The sequence below is a fragment of the Callospermophilus lateralis genome, chromosome 10 (assembly GCF_048772815.1).
Source record: "Callospermophilus lateralis isolate mCalLat2 chromosome 10, mCalLat2.hap1, whole genome shotgun sequence".
In the NCBI taxonomy this organism is placed as follows: Eukaryota; Metazoa; Chordata; class Mammalia; order Rodentia; family Sciuridae; genus Callospermophilus; species Callospermophilus lateralis.
The window spans coordinates 103,839,811-103,856,856 of NC_135314.1; the positions used below are offsets into that span (position 1 = coordinate 103,839,811).

General features: G+C 33.0%; 1 protein-coding gene across 4 annotated transcripts in view; it reads left to right on the forward strand.

Annotated features, from left to right (window-relative positions):
- Window positions 1-17,046, forward strand: part of Ift80 (intraflagellar transport 80) — a 136,318-nt gene that overhangs the window by 55,220 nt on the left and 64,052 nt on the right. For all 4 annotated transcript variants that reach the window (XM_076867516.2, XM_076867517.2, XM_076867518.2 and 1 more), the window contains exons 7-9: window positions 45-134; window positions 3,744-3,881; window positions 15,584-15,763. In XM_076867516.2, coding sequence (XP_076723631.1) covers window positions 45-134; window positions 3,744-3,881; window positions 15,584-15,763 — 408 coding nt within the window. The remainder of the gene's footprint in view (window positions 1-44; window positions 135-3,743; window positions 3,882-15,583; window positions 15,764-17,046) is intronic.

The following is a 17,046-nucleotide window of genomic DNA, read 5'->3' on the forward strand; positions in this document are numbered from 1 at the left end:
TCACTTTTAAAGTTATAATTAATATCTTTTTTTTGCCCCCATAGTGGAAAGCTCATGATGGCATTATTTTAAAAGTTGATTGGAACTCAGTCAATGATCTTATTTTATCTGCTGGTGAAGATTGTAAATATAAGGTATGTAATGTTTAGGCTTGTCATCTGCTTGAGAGAATCAACTTTAGGCAAAAAGTAATTAGCATTTAAGAATATTATTTTATTCTTTTACATTAGGTATTACTTGTTTTAAAAAATATTTGGGGGCTGGGGTTGTAGCTCAGTGGTAGAGCGCTGGTCTAGCACTTTCGAGGCCCTGGGTTTGATCCTCAGCACCACATAAAAACAAATAAATAAAATAAAGATGTTGTGTCCAGTTATGACTAAAAATTAAATATTAAAAAAATTAAAATATGTATTTTTTTGGTTGTTCATAGACCTTTATTTTATTTACTTATTTATATTTGGTGCTGAGAATTGAACTCAGTGCCTCACACATGCTATGCAAGCACTGTACCACTGAGCTTCAACTCCAGCCCCACATTATGTATTACTTTTAACTCTAACAATTTAGCAAATTATTTTCTAATTTTAAAAGGTATCTTAAAGTTCTACTGTAATAACTGTCTCATTGGCCTATAGAATTTGATTTAATAAGTGGCAATATCAATATAACCCCTATTTTTATTTTAGTTTAAATCAGCTCATTTAAATTTTTAGAAACAAACCCTGTTGGTTTACTGAACATTAATCAGTTTCAGAACAAAATTATTTATGGGGAAGAATAAGACTTATTTTCCCCTTATTTGTGGTGCTGAGGATTAAATTCAGGTCAAGGAAGCACTCTACTACTGATGTGTATCCCCAAAATAAGATTAAAGTAACTTACAGGAACTTTAATTGAAATAAATTCTTTTAGAGAAATTTTATAAACTCAAACAAAATACTAGACATCTCAAAATGTTACTATTAAATTTAAAGAACTTAGAATGTGGAGGTTTTTTTTTAACATATCGAAAACATTTTTTTTATTTTGACATACAGACATGGAGTGGAACTTAATCTAATTAGGATCCCATTCTTGCAGTTGTACATGTTCTGGAGTTTTATTGGTCATGTATTCATATATGAACATAGGATAGCTATGTCTAATTCATTCTACTGTCTTTACTGTTTTTATCCTTCCTCCCTTCCTATCATTCCCTTTTGTGTAATCCAGTGAACTTCTATTCTTCTCTCCCCATCCTTATTATATGTTAGCATCCACATATCAGAGAGAACATTCAGGCTTTGGTTTGTAGGGATTGGTTTATTTCACTTAGCGTGATAGTCTCCAGTTCCATCCATTTGCCAGCAAATGCCATAATTTCATTCTTTATGGCTGAATAATATTCCATTGTGTATATATACCACATTTTTAAATCCATTCATTTGTTGAAGGGCACCTTGGTTGGTTCCATAGCTTAGCTATTGTGATTTGAGTTGCTACAAACATTGATGTGGCTGCATCACTGTAGTATGCTCATTTTAAGTCCTTGGGTATAAACCAAGGAGAGGAATAACTGGGTCAAATGGTGGTTCCATTCCAAGTTTTCTAAGGAATCTCCATACTGCTTTCCAGAGTAGTTGCACCAATTTGCAGTCTCACCAGCAGTGTATGAGTGTACCTTTCCCACATATCCTTGTCAGCATTTATTGTTGCTTGTATTCTTGATAATTGCCATTCTAAGTGGAATGAAATGGAATCTCAGTGTATTTTTTTCTTTTTTTTGGTACCATGTATTGAACTCAGGGGTACTTGACCACTAAGCCACATCCCCAGTCCTATTTTGTATTTTATTTAGAGACAGGGTCTTATTGAGTTGCTTAGCGCCTCGTTTTTGCTGAGGCTGGCTTTGAACTCATGATCCTCCTTCTCAGCCTCCCTAGCCTCTGGGATTATAGGGTTGCGCCACCATGCCTGGCTAAGTGTAGTTTTAATTTGTGTTTCTCTAATTGCTAGAGATGGTGAACATTTTTTCATATTTTTTTTTGACCATTCGTATTTCTTCTTCTGTGAAGTGTCTGGGCAGTTCCTTAGCCCATCTGTTGATTGGGTTATTTGTTTTTTTGGTGTTAAGTTTTTGGAGTTCTTTATATATCCTGGAAATTAATGCAAAAATGGTCTCCCATTCTGTAGGTTCTCTCTTTACGTTCTTGATTGTTTCCTTTGCTGTGAAGAAGCTTTTTAGTTTGATACCATCCCATTTATTGATTTTTTAAAAATTTGTTCTAATTAGCTATATGTCAGTAGAATGCATTTTGACACATCATACATAAATGGAATATAACTTTTCTTCTAGTTGTATATGATGGGGAATCACACCATTTGTGTAATCATATATGCACTAGGGTAATAATATCTGATTCATTCTACTATCTTTTCTACCCCCGTATCGCCTTCCCTCCCTTCACCCCCCTGTCTAACCTAAAATAATTCTATTCTTCCCTAGCTCCTACTCCCTTATTATGAATTAGCATCTGCATATCAGAGAAAACATTAGGCCTTTGGTTTTGTGGGATTGGCTTATTTGGCTTAGCATGATATTCTCTAGCTTCATCCATTTACCTACAAATGCCATAATTTCATTCTTTTTTATGACTAATATTCCATTGTATATGTATACCACATTTTATTTATCCATTCATCTGTTGAAGGGCATCTTGGTTTGTTCCATAGTTTGGCTATTGTGAATTGAGCTGCCATAAACATTTATGTGGCTGTCACACTGTAGCATGCTGATTTTAAGTTCTTTGGGTATAAACCAAGGAGTGGGGTAACAGGGTTAAATGTCTGATGAATCTAAATACTGCTTTCCATCATGGTTGCACCAATTTGCAGTCCTACCAGCAATATGTGTGAATGTACTTTTCCCCTACATCCTCACCAACATTTATTGTTGCTTGTATTCTTGATAATTGCCATTCTGACTGGAGTGAGATGGAATCTCAATGTAGTTTTGATTTTTATATTTCTCTAATTGCTAGAGATGTTGAACATTTTTCCTATATTTGTTGATTGATTGTAATACTACTTCTGTGAAGTGTCTATTCAGTTCCTTAGCCCATTTATTGATTATATTATTATTTTTTTTCTGTGTGTTGTTTCTTCAGTTTTTTATATATCCTGGAGATTAATGCTCTATGTGAGGTGTAGGTGGCAAACATGTTCTCCCATTCTGTAGGCTGTCTGCTCGCATTATTAATTGTTTCCTTTGTGAAGAAGCTTTCTAGTTGGATTCCATCCCACTTATTGACTCTTGATTTTACTTCTTTTGCTTTAGGAGTCTTATTGAGGAAGTCAGTTCCTAAGCCGACATGATGGAGAGTTGGGCCTGCTTTTTCTTCTAGTAGGCACAGGATCTCTGGTCTAATGCCTAAGTCCTTAAATTGAGTTTTATGCAGGGTGAGAGAAAGGGGTTCAATTTTATTTTAGTATATATATGGATTAGAATGGGTAGGTTTAATGTTTAATCCAAGGTTTAGTAAAATCTGAAAATTATAATAATGTTTTAAAATATTTTCAATGTATTTTGGTTTCAAGGAATACAGCTTTTTCCCCTTTCTATTGTATAGTAGTAAAGACATTTAATTACTAATATTATAAGGTGGTCATTTCTTTAACTTTATGTGCTACCTTATTAGAAGACAAACTTGTTTATAGCAATGTTGTGATTATTATAAGACTTTAAAAATTTTTTGCTTTTATAGGTTTGGGATAGTTATGGCCGCCTCCTATACAGTTCACAACCCCATGAGCATCCTATTACCTCAGTTGCCTGGGCTCCAGATGGAGAATTATTTGCTGTTGGATCGTTTCATACTTTACGCTTGTGTGATAAAACTGGGGTAAGTTATAGTTGTGAGGAATTACACATGTGCTGTCATAAATGTGGTCATGCACACACACCTGGTTCTCAGTCCTTAAAAAAAACAACATTTTCAGTGAATGCCTTTTCTTCCTTCCTTCTTTCTGCAGTGCTGGAGATTGAATCCAGACCCTCCCTCACATCAGGCAAACACTCTTTAACATTAACATCCCTTAATGAATGCATTTGACTGTAAATTTCTGATTTGTCTTAATATACTGATTCAATCAATTCTAGATTTATGAAACCAAACTGTAAGTTTAAAGAATGGATATGTTCTCTATACTCATTGTATTTCTGGAAATGTTTGTTTTGAGAATGATTGTGAAAGATGGTGAAATATTAAAATTTTTGCCCATTCAATAAGGAAAATAGAGTTTTAAATGTTTTTGCTATTGGTATGTTTCATATAAAATGTTAGTCATATTTTTGCATAAAATTAATAGTAAATTTAAAAACTGGTCATTTTGAAACCAAAGGGCATATTTCTTTCTGTTAAGAATTTATATTTGAGTCCGGTATAGTGGCACATGCCTGTAATCCCAGTGATTTAGGAGGTCAGCCTAGGCAAAAGGACTGTGGATATAACTCAATGGTAGAAAGCCCTGGGTTTAATCCCTAATATCTCAAAAAAAAAAAAAATTAACTTTTGAAAGTGTGGGAGAATTTTTCCTCTTGATACTATTCCTTTCTTCTCATTGAAATCTAGGCAAACAACCAGCTTAACAATATTTATCTATTGTTCTTGAAGAATGCCCCCAAACGGTGGCAGTTTGGGGTAAAAATAGTTTGGACTTGTAAATCAACTTTTCATCAGTATAAAAAATACTTGAGATAATCATGAAGAGAAAAGATTTATCTTGGCTTGTAGTTGTGGAGGTTCCAGTCCAGGATCAATTGGCTCCATGTCTAAAAGAGCCTATGATATAGCAGCAGGAGTGTGTGGTAGAGTAATCTACTCACTTCATCATCCAGGAAGCAAAAGAGAAAGGACTGGCTGGAGTCTCACAGTCCCCTGCTAGGGAAATGGTCCCAGTGACCAGAAGACCTCCCTAAGGCCCTACCACAAGGCCCTACCACAAGGCCCTACCTTCTAAAGGTTCCACTATCTCCCTATTAAAGGAACATCTAAGATCCAAACTATAGCAATAGGGCTTTTCCATACTATTTCTAAATATAAGCAAATCACATTATTGTTCCATGGCTCATTTTCTTCAAATGCAAAACAAGGTAGTTAGAACCTTTAGAGCTTTTTAAAGGATGTATCAGTTTTCTGGTTACTTGTTTTTCATCACATAAAATTTTAGCCCTCTGCCTGGCTTTGGAAGCTCTCTGAAACCTAGTACCATTAAATCCATTCAGTCTTTTCCTCTCCAACTCTCTAATTTGTATGTGTGCTCAAATCAGGTTGAATACTGGCTCATGAATCTTGCCTGCCCCTAACATCCTCACTGTTTTTATGGCATATTCTCTCCTATGTTTTTTTTTTTTTTTTTAAAGAGAGAGTGAAAGAGGAGAGAGAATTTTTTAATATTTATTTTTTAGTTATCGGCGAACACAACATCTTTGTTTGTACATGGTGCTGAGAATCGAACCCGGGCCGCACGCATGCCAGGCGAGCGCGCTACCACTCGAGCCACATCCCCAGCCCCTCTCCTATGTTTTATACTAAGTGGAATTCTTTCTGTTCTTTAAGACCTATCTCATGTTTGACTTTCTCATGCCTTCTATAATCAATCTAAAGTTTATTTTCCTAACTTTTTCTCACCTTAGGTCTCTTTATTTTTCCCTTAGCTATAATATCCGGATGTTAAATTATCTTATTACTTAAGGATATTTTTTGTTTTGTTTTTGGACTTAAGGACCTGTACCTCAGGTTTTTTATTAGTGATGCTGTTATAGAATTATGTGGTCTCATTTTCACAATGTATTTTGCACTTATGTTGTCCAATTTAGTTTTACATATATTATTTTTGACTCCCTAGTTTATAAGATTTTATAGCTTAAAGATTTCTTATTATCTATACAATATAGTCAATATTAAATTATTTGTTAATAAATTAATTTAAATATGATAATTTTAATTTGCCTGTTGATTAAAAAATATTTTAAATTTTTTTTAAGTTGCTGATAGAACTTTATTTTATTTATTTATATGTGGGGCTGAGAATCAAACTCAGTGCCTCACACATGCCTGGCAAGTGCTCTACTGCTGAGGCCCAGCCCTGATTAAAAATATTTTAAGGTTTTAGAAACTTGAGGGATTAAGTTAATCTGAATAATAATTTTTTTTGAACATTTTATTCAGTTTTTATTGACAGCAATTTCTAAATTGCCACTAATGTTCAACATAACTCTTATGCATTAACTTATTTAATCTTTATTGGATTCTAGGGCTACAATGATACTAATTTTTTACTGTCTACTTAGCTTAAGCCCACCCAAACGGTTACATATGTCTTTTTTTTAGAGAGAGAGAGAGAGAATATTTTTAATATTTATTTTTTAGTATTTGGCAGACACAACATCTTTGTTTGTATGTGGTGCTGAGGATCGAACCCGGGCCGCACGCATGCCAGGCGAGCACGCTACTGCTTGAGCCACATCTCCAGCCCCCTGAATAATAATTAAAAATTAACCTCATTAAGCACAATATCTTTTCTTATAATGTTAATAATTCTAGAAAAATAAACTGAATGAACTGTGTTATAATAATTTTTAATACTTGACTTAACATTTTAAATGTTTTTTTATTCAATAAGCATTAAATTCATACTATGAATCAGCCAGTGTCCTAGAAAATTGGGTTTAAAATATTAAAAAAATAAAATGTAAAGATTTGTGCTCAAGTTCTTTCTCACCCTGCACAAAAAAAAAGCCAACCCAGATTGGATTAAAGACCTATGATTTACACTAGAAATTTTGTAACCATTAAAATGTAGGATCAACACTTCACCATATAAGTGCTGATAACAGTTTCTTCAATAGGACTCCTGAACCTCAGGAAACAATACCAAGAATTAGTAAATGGGATGGCATCAAATACGAAAGCTTCTGCACAGAAACAGTTAATTGTATAAAGAGAGAACCTACAGAATGGGAGAAAATCTTTGCTAGCTATTTGTTTTAGTTAGCATTTTTACTGCTATGACAAAAAGACCTGGCAAGAATAATTAGAAGAGGAAAAGTTTATTTGGGGACTCACGGTTTCAGAGGTCCATAGATGACTGACTCCATTACACTGGACCCAAGGTGAGGCAGAACACTGGGGCAGAAGGATGTGGTTAAGGAAAACAGTTCATTATATGGCACCAGGAAACAGAGAAAGAGAGCTTTTCTCACCAAGAACAAAATATAAACCCCAAAGGCATGCCCATGAGCCATCTCTTCAGTTATACTATATCTGTCTACAGTTACCACCAAATTAATCCCTATCAGGGGATTAACACATTGACTCTCATAACCCAGTCATTTCACCTCAGAACTTTCTTGCATTGCCTCACATATGAGCTTTTGGGGACACCTCATATCTAAACCATAACATTATTCGGACAGAGGATATCCAGAGTATATAAAGAAATCAAAAAACTTAGCACTGAAAAAACAAATAACCCAATTGATAAATGGGCAAATGGAATAAACAGATACTTCACAAGCAAAGAAATACAAATGCCTTCTTTTTATTTCAGTAGATAAATGTCTATAAACAAAAATAAATAAAAGGAACATCATGAATGCTATAAAAATTAAACTGAGAAAGTAAGACAACATAATTTTTAGGTATAATCAAGGATTATAAAAACAACTGTACAAAATAAATATACACATCTGGGTGGTTAGCATAATAAATTATAGTACAGTGAATTATTTGTAGAATAAAAAATTAGAGCCATAGTACCATACTTTCTTTTTAGGTTCCATAATAAATTTTGTTTTTATCTTTGATTTTTAAGAAATGCATTATTCAAATATGTAAGACATAGAAGTTCAAATTAACATAGTTATATATAAGTAAATATCCAGAACATATTAATGAGTTTTATTATTTTAATAGAATTCAAGAGAAAAGATCTGAATATATAATTACCTTTGGTGTCTTCTTAATAAATTGACATTGTTGCTTTTATTTATCAGCAGGTGGTGCTATTGCTTGTGTAATGGAAAACTTCTTGATTCTCATTTTCTCTTTGAATATCCATTCATTATAAAAAAAAAGACTTACCTCTGTTTATTCATTTATCCATTCAATTAAATTAATTGCAATAATTCATCATCTACAGTAACTGGTCTTACTGCCATATGTAACTTTTCATTGTCAAGTAACATAATTTAAGACACTCTGTAATTTGCTAATTACATATGAGACAGAATATTCTTCTTAAAAATCAGTTAGTGGGGTTAGGGTTTTGGCTTAGTGGTAGAGCACTTGCCTAGCACATGTGAGGCACTGGGTTTAATCCTTAGTACCACATAAATCTAACTAAAGTAAAGTTATTGTGTCTATCACTAAAAAAAAAATAAAAAATAAAAAAATCAATTAGTATCCTTCAAAGAAAGGCATCTGTTTTCTCTTTGACTTAAACTTAACTTTTGAGCATGTAATATTATGAATTATTGAACTTGGCCAAAGATTGTGCCTTTGAGAATCCTTTCAATGTAAGGAATATAATTACACAGGGTAGTAAAGAGAAGAATGTGGGGCTGGGATGTGGCTCAAGTGGTAGTGCGCTCGCCTAGCATGCGTGTGGCACTGGGTTTGATTCTCAGCACCACATAGAAACGAAATAAAGATCTTGTGTTCACCTAAAAAAATAAATAAATAAATAAAAGAGAATAATGTGGTTGACATGGAGGAGTCAGTTATTATGGTCATTGTTTTTAATTTAAATATTTATTTCCCTTCTGGGAAATACTTGCATGCATAAATAATTTAAGAAAATACAGAAGAAAAAAAAACCTGATCTCGTTCCTTAAAGGGATGTATCATTTGTTGATACTTTATAGAAATTGTCTCAATTTTTGTTCTTTATATTGTACATATTCAGTATGGTTGCTTTTTTATTTTTAAATTAAATTAAACTTTATTATTTTGTTTTAATTTTTAATTTTATTTTAATGTAGGAATAGTATTGGCATGTTTGTATAACTTTGGAGTCAACTCCAGTGGTGAATTTACAAAGTGGAAGTCTTCTTCTGGACCTTTAATTCCTCATTGTGTTAGTCAGCTCTTCATTTCTGTGGCCAAAATATCTGATGCAAACAACTTGGAGGAGCATAGGTTTAATTTTGGCTCACAGTTTCAGAGGTTTCATGGCTCCATTGCTTTGGGCCTGAGGTGAGACAATATTATATTGAAAGGGCATGGCAGAGAAAAGCTGCTCAGCTCATGCCAGTTGGAAAGCTGAGGGAGGGAGGGAGAGAGGGAGGGAAGGAGGGAGAGACAGAGAGGAAGGGGCCAGGCACATGATGTAGTCCTCAAGGGCATGCCCCTAGTGACCTAGTATGCTCCATCTGCTTACAGTTTCCACTTCCTCCCAGTTGTGCATTCAAATTATTAATCCATCAAATGGTTTAATCCATCAGTGAGGTTAGAGCCAGTCACTTCCCAAAAGCGCCACTTCTGGACATTGCTGTCTTAGGGACATTCCAGAAGGGACATACACAAGCTTTTGGGGGACATTCTAGATCCAAACCATAATATTTACCTACAATAAATTGTTAGGGCACAATGATCTCTTCTTTCAACTCTGCAATTCTGATGCCTTTTTCAGAGACACTGAGCATACTTCTTCTTTTATAAGTATTAGTTTTTTGTTTGTATCTTTGCTTTTTAATATAAGAGGCAACACTGTATATGGTCTGCCAGAAATGGGAAAAACTCAAGTAGTGTTGGAGAAATGTGGCTGATCTTATGACTTCAGACTTTACATTTTATTGTAGTTTGATACAAATAGAAGCAAAAATGGGAACTGGTTATAAGGTACAGGAAAAGATTCTAGATGTCATGGAAAGAATATAACTAATAGGCCCTAGGAACCAAAAAGTAGAGTGCTTATCTTTTGCCTTTTTGTGTATCTACATATCCAGGTCCTTTTTTTTTCTTTCCTTTGGGCTGACCTTTTTTCTCCTTTCAGTTTACATGCTGAAAACTGACATCATAAGTACCTCTCCTCTATTGGAGAGAGCATACTGAGTCAAAAATCTTGGTTCCAATTTTAAATATCTCCAGGGAAGGGGGATCACTGGCACATCAGATTTGTTTAGGCATGTTGTAGTAGGTTCTATAAACATGATTATGAAGACTTAAATAGGACTCATTGGTGAGGGCCAGGTCTTACTAAATGAAGGAAGAGACAGGAAGCAGCCAAACCAATAGGTTGCTATTGTTCAATCATTTTAGTCTAATTTACCCAAAATTTTTAGTTTAATCCTCAGAGATTTTCTTTTACATGAATACATTTCTGACTTTATAATGAAGATATGAGAAAGTTAAAATTACATTTTCATATTTCTATAAAACCAACTTTGCTAAAAACATAAAATATAAACCATAAAGTAAAGGAACTGTTGCCTTTATGGTATGAGTCCATCTTGCCCAGAATTGAGAAACTTAATTAATAATATAAAGTTAGATTTCTGTTACAAAATTCATTTTTATTCTATTTAAAATCAACACCTAACATGTAATGGGTATTCTGGAAATGTTATAGAATTTTTGCACAGAGAAAATATATTGTTCTAGTTTTTAAAGAGTTATAATAGCCTAACATTTAGACTATTTATTAATGGAATTAATATACTTAGTAAATTTCGTGGTTGTTTTTGAGAAGATTAGTTTAAATATTTCTAAATTTCTTGACTTTTAATTCATTTTTATGTATTTTTTTTACTTTAAAGGTCAGGTTTTGTTTAAATGGTGGTTGAGCTTTAGGAACACAGGCTTGCTTGTTCATTTATTCAGCACATATGTGATTCATTGGCTATTTAGAGAACAACTTCTATGTCTGTTTTCAATAGTACTCCACCCTCTACTTAGAGTACTAAAATGTAAACAGATGATTAAATAACAGTTGTTTAATAGTAAGGGTTACAATTGTTATGAAAAAACAGAGAAGAAATAGAATAATGATAAATGTTCAGATGTCTTTGTGCTTAGTTTTTATGGAATAAGTTGGTTAAGTAAACTTCTATAAGGTTAGTTAAGTTAAAAATAAACAACCTTTTTTTTTTTTTTTTTAATGACCAGAAATTCTTTCTTTTTTTTTAAAACAAGTGTACACAAATTTGAATTTGCTTTTTTATGATACTGGTACCTAAAAATCTGAGTCTGTCTGTTTAAAAGCAGAGAATTTTACTTTTTATAAATGTTTTCTTTCTTTCTTTTTTTTGCTGGTACTAGGGATTGAATCCAGGAGTGCTTAATCGCTGATCTATAGCTCCAAAACCCCCTTTTTATTTTTTTATTTTGAGGCAGAGTCTCATTAAGTTGTCTAGGCTATTGTTGAACTTGTGATTCTCCTGTCTTATGTTTTCTGTATAGTGTGCATGCGGAAATCATGCAAAAGCTCCTGCAGCATGTACACATGGGAAAATCCACTTATGATTTCTTATACATAGAGTGTTGTTTTTCCTCTGCCCACCATTTGGGGGACAAATGGTACAGCTTTTTCTTCTAATATTTTGCTTATATTTTTTTCCTACTCATAGATAACTCATAAACCCAACTCCAATATTCACATTCTGATAAGTTGTTGCCAGGAATATCAATAATGTAAAAAGTTTTAAATCCCTTATTGTGTTTTAGTAAAATATATAATTTTCTTTTATTTTTCTTTCTTTAGTTAAGTTAGCTTTCCCTTCTTTACCCTTCCCCCCTTTAGAGTTCTGTAGACTTTTTTGTACATCATTAGGCAATTTTTAATTATTTGCTTTATCATCTGTTAGGGACTATTGATTTGACAATTTAAAATTGTTCCTTGAGGACTCTTTACCAGTATTCTGAGATGTTCATATATTACTCTCAGAAGGTGTCTGTAATCTAATTTTTCTTATTGTTAGGAAATATTCATAAAAAACAATGACTTTCTTTATATAATCTCAATGCTTTTGCATAATTCACAGGGTAGAATATTAAATGTGTATTTTATTTGATGTCATAACTCATATTGGGTTTTTTTTTCCTTTTTGAAAGAAACTTGTTTAATAACTTCAAAATGTTTTATTTTGGATATCCTTGTTGATCTAGTACCACATTACCAAGACCCAGCTCTTTTAGGGTGACAGCATGGTTAAATTATTATTTAGTTTCTTTTTCATAGTGATAGAAAACTTTGAAAACCCAAACCACAAACCTCAAACTACTCTTAAAAAGTGGTAAAATTATTGTTTCATATGTTTATGCCCTCATCTGAATTTGAGTCTTTAGGAAAAAATGAATAAACTTTAAAAATCTCAAGTTGGTTGCTTTATTTTTCCTAATATAATTTTGTGGTATGCTAAATAATGGGCTCCCAAAGATACCTATACTCTAATCCCTAGAAATTGTAAATATGTATCTTAAATAGCAAAAGGAATTTTGCAGATGTGATAAAGGGCATGGACCTTTAGGTGGTAAAACTTATCTGGATTACATGAGTCCTTAAAAGCACACCTTTATTAGCTAGGTTAGAGGATGGAGAAGGAGGAGAGATCAAAGTAAGAGCAGCTCAATTTGCTGTTACTGGTCTAAAGATGGAGGAAAGGAACCACAAACCAGGGAATGCAGGTGGCCTTTAGAAGGTACAAATGGTCAGTAAGGGAATAGGGACCTCAGGTTCTACATAAAGCTGCAACAAAGTGAATTCGGCCAACAATCCACATGATCAAGGAAATGGATCCTGTCCAGAGCCTCCAGAAAGGAAGCCAGCCCTACCAACACCTTAATTTTAGCTCTTGTAGAACTATTAGACAATAAATATGTGCTCTTTTATGCCTCTAGGTCTGTGGTAATTTCTTACAGCAAATAATAGAACATGAATACTTTGTAACTGCAGTTCATGGCCAACTTAAACAATGAGTTATGTGAGTAGAAGGATTTCACCACTTTCTCACAAATTTCTCTCATTAGCTATTCTTTAGATTTAAGAAATTATCATTTCTTAAAATATAATAGTATCTTGGGAGTAATTTATTATATTGTTCTTTCAGAATAAGTAAGTTGGTAAATAGGTAAGTAATTTGGTTATCTGAGAGTTGATTTTAGATGAAAGAGTAAAAAAGGAAACATAGTTTATGGTTAGTCTGGGGAAGTGTCCCTTTCTGGGGAGAATTTTGACTAGCTATAGACTACTGCTAAGGTTGTGGCTATTTGGGGAGATGCCAGTGATATTTGCCCACATTCAAAATCCAGCTGGTCTGCCTCACAGTTTTTCAAGACTAACCTTCCTTTGTACAAAAATATATTTCTGAGTCTTTCAAAACAGCAATTGATTTATCATGTGTTGCTTAGTGTCTCAATTTTGCTGAGGCTGGCTTTGATCCTCCTGTCTCAGCCTCTTACTTTTGATCATCTTACTTTTGCTGTAAGCCTTGTGAACCTGATAACGTAACTCCCAAGTTCCCACACTAAGCTCTCTTCAAATTAACTAATCACACTCTGTCTCAGAAAATCAGCTAGGTAATATCCTGGACCCCATTAAAAGCTTCTTCCTCTTTCTCTCTCTTCTTACCTGCTGGTTGAGCACCTGAGTCCTAAATGGTACCCTGCCTTTGGTACTGGGAGGTGAGTTTCTTTCTTCTCTCATGGATCTATGAATAATTAAGCTTATCTTCCCACATTCCCTCCAAGTGTTCCTCCCTGTGCCAAACCTGACTATGCCAAACTTTATTTACATCCTTACTTAAATCACAACAGCACACAACATCACTGCTGAAGTTTTCTTGTCAAAAAATTGAACCTGAATTTGGTCAAAACTCTTAAATCTAAGTATCAATTTTATGAAATAAAACTGACAGAAGAACATGTTAAATAACACCACGAGAATACAAATGGCAAAATCCAGATGTGGAAAACTTTTTAGAACAAATGATCAAGTTTCTGCAACAGCAAAAATCTGCAAGGCAAGAAATAATGTGGAAAATAGGACTTAGATGAAAACATATCTAAGAGATTTTTTTAAGCCAATCGCAGTGATTGTACCTTATTTACATTTTGATTTAAACAAACTGAAAAAAACATAGTTTAAAGTAAATACTTTAAAAATATGAATCTATGGTTTTAAAATACAAGTTAAGATCTCTTCCATCTACGCTGTAGGAATTGACTAAATTGAAAATGAAAGATTTGTGTAAGCCGGCTTCAAAACCTTAAGTGGTATCAATACATCAAGTCTTATTTATCTCTATCAACCACTTTTAATATTCATATAAAATAGTTGTGTGGTAGTATTTCATAATTCTTGTTTGTCAGACATATTATGGGTTAATTTATTTTTATTGCCAGAAGCAGATTATTTTTGTCTTTGAAATTCTCAGTCTTTACTCATTTTCTAAAAAGATATGTTGAAATGTATATGTTCTTTTAAAAAAATATATATTTGTAATTCCAGAAAAGGAAATTTCTAATATTTCGTACTGCTGATGAAGCAAAGCTTATAATTTATTCATTACCCCCTTAAGGTAATGTTTAAGCAGCATTTAGGGGTTCAAAAAGAGTGAAAAAGATGAAAAAAAATGTTAGTGGTAAAAGTCATTCACTATTTTATGTATGAATTTTTTATTAGGAATTTAAAGTTTTGTATTACAGTAGTATAAATTAGTGACTTTTTTCTGCTTTTTTCACTTCTCTCATATTTATTTTTGGAGGGAGCCTATAGCTAATAATGAATGTTTCCTCCCTGCTTTCGGGGATAGAAGCACACTACCACGAGCCACACCCCCAACTCCTAATAATGCATATTTCTGCAAAAATAATAATGTAAAACAAAACAAAAAAACCCCAAAGCATCAATAACAGAATTCAAGACTTAAATTTGACTCTAGGTTATAAGGAAAGAAAACATTCATATAAGTTTAGTCAAACAAATTTATCATCCTTTTTGCAAATATGTATGTTGCATCTGAAAAAGGCCTCTAGTACCATCTATCAAATAGTTTTTTTTCCTTGCTGTCTTCTTGTATACATATGCAAGAATCTCTTTTGTCTTAGTTGATGCTTATTGATCTCTAGTTCTGAGAGGATAGATGTACTTCAACTTTCATGATTTAGAATGTGTATCAAAGATGTTTTAGTGACATTTTGTGTTTAGTTTCAGTTTTTGCTGACATTCTTGAAATACTGTAATCAGAAATTTTTAGATGTAGAGACTATAGAGAACGTTAAGATATCTTACTTTGTTTTGTCCTACAGAATCTTTGCATTTACCCTTTCAGTATTATTACTTGAAAGTAATCATGTGAATGGAAATGGTATGTTTTTACAGTTCTTGAGAGATTTCATGTAATGTTTTATCATGTTTTTCTACTGAATACTTTTAAAATATATGTGTATCTTCTGTTCAGTATACTAGAATTTTATTAAGAAAACATTTCTAATAATTCCTGATAAAGATACATTCTTTTAAAAAACTATCTTAATATGTTACCGTGATCAGTTTTAAACATTTTTGTTTTGTTCAGTCAATTTTTCTTTCTTTTTTCCTTCAGTGGTCTTATGCTTTAGAAAAACCCAACACTGGCAGCATATTTAATATTGCATGGTCAATTGATGGCACTCAGATTGCTGGAGCCTGCGGAAATGGGCATGTTGTTTTTGCACATGTAGTGGAGCAACGTTGGGAGTGGAAAAATTTTCAAATAACATTAACTAAAAGACGGACTATGCAGGTATGATTATGATTATAGGATGATTGAGCCTGCTTCTTTTCACATTATATATTCACTATAAATAATATAGAATTATCTTTGTTATATTTACTCAAAATTTATGAAAATTCAGGCACATTTGAACCATTTTAACTATGCCATTAGTTAGTCACCTTTTCATGATGATAAGAACCTTTCATTGAAAGAGAATTGAAACGGCTGTAGTTACTGTGGTTATAGATTTAGGACAGGTTTGTGGAATTTGAACCGTTTATGGAATATGTGAATTTAATTAAGGAAGAAAGTTGGAAGAAGCTCTGACACATAGGAATAAGTTAAATTTAACTACTAGAACTGACTCTAAGGCAGGCCTAACTTGCTAGTTACCAACAGGAATAAATTATTTTATGTATTTATCATAAGTACTAGGGATTGAACTGAGAGGAACTTTACCACTGGGCTATATCCCTAGTCTTTTTTTTTTTTTTTTAGCTTTTGAGACGGTATCTTTCTAAGTTGCTGAGGCTGATCTCAAACCTGAGGTCCTCTTGCCTTAGTTTCCTGAGTTGTTGGGATTACTGGCTATTCTTATTCATAATTGAATGAATTTAATTAACCTGATTTTTAAAAATTGCCTTTTAAGAATTACCTAAGGCAACTCAAAATTGGAAAATGGTGGGAAGTTCTTATTGGGAATTAGGAAGTGTGGGGCAGAAAAAAAATCTTTCCTCATCATTCTTGGTTTCTGGCTGAGGCCCCTATGACAAAGAACATGTTAACAAGAAAAAAGAATTCAAATTTATGTAATATACATTTTACATGATATGGGATCCTTCATAAGGAAAATAAGTCCAGAAAAAAAAAAAACAGTTAAATTGATATGCTTTCATTATTAGGTTTGATGAAGAGTAGATAGTTGTAAAGAAATAATATGATAGAGCAAAAGTAGTGTACCTAATTGGGAATAAATGGGAAAGCTTAGCAAGGCCTGTTTGTTCAGATTCTTCTGAGTCTCTCTGTTTTTAGATGCAAGGGTATTCCTTTCCTCTTGAACATGAAGGTCTTATAACCTGCTTTAGAGAAGTATCAGAGTGACCTTTCTCCTCTTTCTGTTTTCTCAGATTCCTTCAGTTTGAGATATTTAATGTGCTATGGTGCCTTGTTTTGGGATTAGTATTTAATTTTAATTGAAATGCTTTATAAGATTGATACCAAGAGTTTGGAATGTGTCAATGGGTGATAGGGTGAAATGTTTATAGGTCAGAGAACATTAGTAGATTATCTACTTTGTTGTGAGCTTCTTA